The sequence below is a fragment of the Malus domestica genome, chromosome 17 (genome assembly GCF_042453785.1).
Source record: "Malus domestica chromosome 17, GDT2T_hap1".
Taxonomy (NCBI): domain Eukaryota; kingdom Viridiplantae; phylum Streptophyta; class Magnoliopsida; order Rosales; family Rosaceae; genus Malus; species Malus domestica.
This window is the reverse complement of record NC_091677.1, coordinates 5,132,922-5,140,041: the sequence shown is the minus strand read 5'-3', so window position 1 is coordinate 5,140,041 and position 7,120 is coordinate 5,132,922. Positions and strand designations below refer to the sequence as shown.

The following is a 7,120-nucleotide window of genomic DNA, read 5'->3' as shown; positions in this document are numbered from 1 at the left end:
AAACTAAAAGACTTTTCTAAGATTTTTCTCTTCTCAATACTGAAAGATGATGTCTCAATTTCGAACCCTCCCTACAAGGTCTACCATCTTTATGTACAATATTTAATGTGCATGAGAATAAGAATATAATATATATGTGGGTTAGGATTCGGAGACACACACTTTGACATCCATTTTGTATGGCCTACTTCGTAGTGTATTTCAATGACCTGAACCGTGGATGTCAAAATGTGTAACAAGCGTGTATCCCGAATCCTACCATATATAACCATAGTCTTCTTTTGAAAAAGAGGAAAACATTTTATAACCATAGTCTCAAAGCAAGAAATGAGTTCTCAATATTGTGAATTTCTGCAAAGCCCTCTGTAACTAACGTTAAAAGGACTTTAGGCCTTTGAAAGGTCCCCTTGAAATTCAGTCACTGCTGAGTTTATGTGAAAATAAGTTACATGCATTTTATATAATATTGCCAGGAAAAAAAAAAGCATAATTGGGCATGCTTTCTTATGAGTGATTAGAGGCACTGATCAGATTCATCAGCACATGCTCAAAGCATCCATCCAGGGATGAAACAGTTCACTTGCTGGGCATTAGTTGTAGCACTCATCTGCTCTGACCCCACTGCAGAGTACCTGTAAATTAATCAAAGTAATTAGCATCTAATTAAGCTATTAATGTAGTTTAACATAACTTATTCAGATGAATAATTAAAAATTAAATACTTGTATAATTACCCCATTTGCAAAGTGGGATTGCAATCTAAAGGCTGGAAGAATCCTTGGGATTGAGCATGGTGATGCTGGGTTGCATATGCCATACCCTGGTCACCACCTTCCCATGATTGTCTAAGTTGATTTCTTGAACTAATTTCATCCAACTGCAATATATTCATATGGTAATTTTATTTCATGTCATATATTCTAAATTAATAAAAAGCGCATATTGGAACGTCGTGAGACTTGTTAGTTTTTGCATACTAATGACAGCGTCGCAATCAAAAGAGCACATTAATAATTTAACAGTGAGCCATGAGACAGAAATTTACCTTCATTGTCAAATCCCTGTTGGCTTCTATTAACAGTTGTTCCTGTAATTAGAACAAGGTATATTATTGACTTTTAAGCACATGAAACTGCAATGCTTTCATTTCTCAGCAAAACTGAAAGGCACATACCTTGTTCTGAAGGTCAGAAAGTTGGTCCAGCATGTACTGGGTCTGCAAAGCAAGATGAGATGAACGATTAATGCCACATCTCCTAAAAGAGCTGAAGGGGATAGTTCAAGCCAATACTTCATTAAAGTCTGAAGGGTTTGCTTGAGAATGCTTTCTGAATGGCTAAATGCGCTTCCAAATAACAAAAAGTGGTTATGGCTATGCTAGGCATAACTTAAAAGTTGTTTGAATCCTAAAAGCACTTTTACTAAATGATTTGTTGTGTTTCTATTGAATCACTTCGAGCAGGAGCACTAATGAGAAAAAGTATTTTTGACATCAGGAATCTCAAACGGACCCTAAAAATGCATGATGAAATCTGCCATATGGTGAATGCGTAACTCATTTGATTTTAAACTCGTGTTACCTTAGTGGACCTAACTTGCTTCAAGGAGCCCTCAAGTTGACGCTCAAGCTGCTCAAGTTCCTTTGTGTTTAATGGACCCAAGTCCTCACCAAGAAGGTTTCTATATGCAGGAATTCATCATAAGTTGAAATTATTCTTCAAAAATGTTAACTTCTAAGCGGTAAACAATTCCATGAAGACCACAGTTCATTCTGCTTCATTTATAATCACAAATGATTATTTACCTCTGAGTTCGTTGTAGGGACTCATATCTACCTTTGAGTTTCATGTACTCACGATAGCTGCTCTGCTATATATACATGCATGGCAACAAAAATGTATTAGCCAGTTTCTCCTACGCGAGAGGAATCTATAAGCCAAACATTCTAAAGGCCGAGTAAAAGGTTTTAAATTTATACACAGTACAGAAAACTAGCAATTTGAAGTGTTACCTCAAGTTCCTTTGCAGGTCTGTTAACTTGATCCACTGCACCATAACTGCATTTTTGGTACCTGTCTAGTGTTTTGAGAATGCTAAAAAAGGGAGGAGAAAAGGAGGAAAAGAAAACGACCAGTTAATTAGGATAATAAAAGATCCAAAGTTTTAGGTATGAGAAGAAACCATAGCATGCATGTTAAATCCATGTTGTAGAACTATTTTCTTCCCCACAAAAGACTAGCCAAAAATTTCCTACTCAATTGATTTAAACTTGGTCAAGGGAGACTGAAATACTTCTGTGAATTTTTCCGGCTCTCAAAATAGTGGACTACCATAACAAAACCACCAATAGGTCTCTTTTTTTTTAATTTTTTTATTTATAAAAAGATTGATATAAACTTGGCACGTTTCAAGCGATTGCTTAGGCTTAGCTAGTTGTATATACTCACTCATCATACAAACGTAGATACGATTTATAGTTACAAGAAAATAGGAACATCAAATATAATATCTTATTACTTGATGTATTATAAATGAAAAGTTTAATATATGATGATAGTAAAAGAACAAGCTTGTGAATTTCTAATTTTCCATGCATAATTCTGATACATAAAATTAATTCTACAAAGTATAAATTAATGCATTTATGACAGAATAGTCATCTTAACTAATGTATTTAGCATATCAATATGCCGTGTATTCTTTTATCATTGCATTTTTTATCATCACCCTCAAGTGGTAGTAACTCATCACTCTATCACCATTAGATTAGTTTAAATTTTGAGATTTATGTATATCCACTAACAGATTTTGAAAATTAAACACATCTAACGATGATACATAGTGTGATGAGCATCATCATCACTTGAGAGTGATGAGCAAAAATATTCCGAGATAAAATCTTTTGCACCCAAAATGGGTGTGGCCTCTCTGTGGCCCTAATCATTGTTTGACATATATTAAGTTTATAACAATAAAACTAAAAAAAGTTAAGTTTATATTATGTGTCAGTCAACAATTAAAGTCACAAAGATTGCAATATTTTAACTGCAGAAGATTTGGTCTCAAATATTCCCATTCTTTCATGCTAGCAACCAATAGTGACATAGTCAGTTACCCTAATATAACTCCATTACAATTTACAATAAAGCAAGGAGTTGCTCATTTTACTCAAGAAGGGTTAACTAACAATATATTAATACTTACATAGTTATGTGGATATATTATTTCTCATACCATTGTCAGACTTTAAAGTTGGACAACTGAACAAAAAGGTACATGATCGACAACTGAAATTGACAACCTAATACAAATTTTTTCCCTACATCCTTATAGTTAGTATTAACAACAAATATACTAGTATTTTTCTTTCATGGCATGAGAACATAAACATAAGAATTTTATTTCAAAAAGTAAAGGGCTTTCTGTTTGAAATAAATTATATTAAAAGAAAAAGATAATGACACAAACCAAATTCATCATAAGATAATGCTAGAGACACCAAATTTTTAAATCACATAACCTATTACATTAGGAAATAAATATGTTAATCAATACTTAAATAATAATTCAATTATCAATAAATTACAAAATTTGACCTTCTGAGCATTACTCTTTATCAAATATCTTCATAAAGATTGCAAAAATAGCTTTGTTGAAACTTTTTACTTAAACCAAATGTATGGTTAGCCAGTCAGTACTACGATCTGATGGTATTCCTCTTCACTTGGAAGTGAGAGGTCTTAGGTTCGAATCTCGTGGATGATGAATCCGATACCAAATTAGGCTGCCCATTGTGTGGCTTAGTCGAACTCCTCATTACCTTAGTGTAAAAATATCGATGTACCAAAAAAAAAAAAAAACCAAATGTATGGTTCTGATTGGACATCTTTTCATATTAGAAAGTACGTATATACCAAATTAATTAGTTTGAAAACTAATTGCCTCTCATTACTTGCATTGGATTTGAACCAAATTTTATGGCCATCCACTTCTTGGTTAAATCTCTTTGGTTTACGAATCCTGAACCCCCACACGGCAAAACCCTAAATATATATTTTCTCAAGAACACAGTGGAAAACTATAATTTGCACCGTTAAAACTTAACAAACATGATTTGCATGCACAACAGACATACATATATAATCACAAAGAATGCTAAAGAGAAAGGAAAAAAAAAAGTCTTTAAGAAGGGGTGAAGCAAAAAGAAAAACTTTAATTTCTCTTTAACTCATGATTTGAAAGATGTAACACAGCTTATAATCCACTGTACAATGGATAGAATTCTTCATTGATAGATGTGTCAAAATATACGGATTTCAGAACAAAAACAATCACAAGGAACTCTTTCAAAGCCATGCAAGAGAACTCTGAGTCCCAAATTCTTTAGGGAAAGAAATATAGGATAATTATGATCTCAGGCGTTTGATACTCACACCTCCGGAGCCAATCCGCCATACTTTCTTTCACTCAATCAATTCACGCAAGGAGACTAGCTAGAACAAGATAGTGCAAAAGATGAACTTTAATTTTATCTAATTAAATGTCTATATGAATTTTAATTATAGAATAATGATCTTTACACTCTCGTTTCCTCCTTTTGCACTTCTTCTCTGGTTTTTTTCCCCTATAAATCCCCTTAATTTGTTCAATCCTAAGGATAGAAAAAGAGTGAGGAATGAAAGGAGAGAAAATAGGAGTGCGAAAATCAACTTTTAATTATAGGATTTTTTTTTTTAAATGTCATATGAACTTATACACATTTTTCAATTCGTAAATTAAAATTTTAAGCGATTTGTCATACTAACTTTCCGAAAACATTAATTTGTCATTTCTTATTATCTGAGCTTCTATGTCGCTGAGCTTCTCTCTCTCTCCTCTATCTGTCAGTTTCTTTGCTTCTCACACTTGATTTCGGAAAGTTGGTATGGCAAATTGTTAAAAACTTTAGTTCAAATGACAAATCTAAAAAGGTTTATAAGTTTATGAACTCAAAAAAAAAAAAAAGGTGTATATAAGTTTATATGACATTTAAAAAAAAAAACCCTTAATTATATATATATCACAACTAGACTCTAGACATGGAAAGGGGAAGAAATTAATTGCAAAGAAATAAAAAGAGATTTTTTTTCATATAACAAAAAAAAAAAAAGGGGACAATCCTTTCTTGCAAAGAAGAAATCAAGTTAGAAGAAAAAACTCTAGAGAGCAACTAGTAAAATGGGAATATTTAAGCTTCAGATCCAGTAATACAAGAACTAGTACCCAAAAAACTGACAAAATATCAGTTTGTGCAATCTGCTGGTACATGAGATTAGATGAAAAACTAGAACCTTAATTAGCTATGCAACAATTAGTATCCCAAAAATGCAAGAGTTTGCCCCAAAAAATGAACAAAGTGTCATTTGGTGCAATCAGATAGATGGAAATAGATGAAAACCCAACACCTTAAATATCTAATGCAAGAATTAGTATCCAAAAAATGAAAATAATATCACTCTGTGAAACCAGATATCTGAATTATATGAAAACTTAAACACCTTACTTAGCTAAACAACACACACACAAACACATATATATAGCACAAAAATTAATTTTAGAAAAGGATAAGAAAATGAATCTTTTCTGGTAATGGAACTTAAAACTAATATCATCAGCCTTGTGAGACTGTATTATGAATTTTTCCAACATATATAGAACTAAAATTGATTTCAAGAAAAAGGGAAAATTTAGAAATAGATGCTTATGAAATTAATTAATTAAACATAAAAGAGAGAAAATTTATGAAAGAGGCTTTCACTTGTAGAAGCAATTAAAATCATATATATGGTTCCAAATGAAACCATGAAGAAATCAAAATTTGTATCATCAGCCATATGAAAAATAATTAATTGAACAATTAAAAAGAGAGAATCTTTGCGAAAGGCTTGCACTTATAGAGCCTAGAAGCAATTAAAGTCGTATTATATTGATCCCAATGAAACCCACGAAGAAATCAAAGAAACTAGAGAGAACAATTAACAGATCCCGACTCAAATCCCGGAATTAAAGAAGCAAACAAACGATCAGACCATATAATTATGCATAAGGAATTACCTAGAGCTGCTGCAAAACTCATAGAGCTTGCCACGGTTGGAGAAGATGATGAGAGCAACCTCAGCATCACAGAGAACGGAGAGCTCATAAGCTTTCTTCAGAAGCCCATTTCTTCTCTTTGCAAATGTGACTTGCCTGTTTATCTTGTTCTCTATCCTCTTCAGCTCCACTCTTCCTCTCCCCATGTCCTTAGTTACTAAAAATATTATTTTGTGTATCTAATCTCCAAAAGTTTTGATCTTGACAATATTTTCTTTCCCTTTCTTGTTCTTCTCTCTCTCTTTGGTACAAACTGATCCTCCTTTTCTAGGTCAGTACCAAACTGTAACCAAATTTGTGAAACACAAGAGAAAGTTAGATACTCACTCAGTTGGAAAACCCTACACAGAGAGAGAGAGAGAGGGAGAGAGAGAGAGAGAGAGAGAGAGAGAGAGAGAAAGATTAGAGCTGATTGTCTTGTAGTTCTGTCTCTTGAGTGATGGCTTATCTTCTTAACCTCAGGTTCCAATCCTGATTTTTCTTTTGGGTCAATAACCTCAGGTTCCAATCTACACCCAGAAACTCTGAAATGAACTTTAGGGTTGTGTTCTTTCTAGTTTCATATAAGGTCTCCTTTTTTTTTTGGGTACTATTTCTTTGTTTGAGAGAATTCCACAACCAATCACAGTTTGAGCGCGTTTGGCTGTGTCTGTATGTCTCCGTACTTACCATATATCTTTGTAAGAAAATATTTTTGTGAAAATGAAAACTCACATGTACTGTTCTGAAATTATGTCATTTACTATTTTGACCATTACAATTTTGCAACATGAAATCATTATTTTGGTTGTCCGTCGTGATTTTCCTGGCGAATTTGAATCAAATTATTATGGTTGGCCATTATATATCGTTTAGCCTAATTTCCACCCCTTATTTCCTGTTTAGGGTGATTACAAAATTGTAGCTTTCAACGACATCCTAAGAATGGATATTTTTTAGAGATTAGTAGTTGTATAGAAGAATGGATATGATATAGATATTGGTATTA

The 7,120-nt window shown here is 32.8% G+C and overlaps 1 protein-coding gene across 2 annotated transcripts; it reads right to left on the bottom strand.

The window, feature by feature from the left end:
- Positions 1-328: 328 nt before the first annotated feature.
- LOC103404655 (developmental protein SEPALLATA 1) lies at positions 329-6,779 on the bottom strand. 2 transcript variants are annotated; one of them, XM_008343585.4, is made up of 8 exons: positions 6,094-6,779; positions 2,012-2,093; positions 1,805-1,869; positions 1,581-1,680; positions 1,175-1,216; positions 1,046-1,087; positions 735-877; positions 329-632 (listed from the first exon to the last, which is right to left on the bottom strand). In XM_008343585.4, exons 1-8 carry the CDS (start codon positions 6,276-6,278, stop codon positions 548-550), a joined length of 744 nt encoding a protein of 247 aa, XP_008341807.2. In that variant the 5' UTR covers positions 6,279-6,779; the 3' UTR covers positions 329-547.
- Between the last annotated feature and the right edge of the window lie 341 nt (positions 6,780-7,120).

Coding starts and splice junctions, on each gene's coding strand:
- LOC103404655 (XM_008343585.4), bottom strand. CDS start 6,278: ATGGGGAGAGGAAGAGTGGAGCTGAAGAGGATAGAGAACAAGATAAAC. Junction 1,870..2,011: donor GACCTGCAAAGGAACTTGAG/GTAACACTTCAA, acceptor ATGTATATATAG/CAGAGCAGCTATCGTGAGTA. Junction 1,681..1,804: donor TCCCTACAACGAACTCAGAG/GTAAATAATCAT, acceptor TCCTGCATATAG/AAACCTTCTTGGTGAGGACT.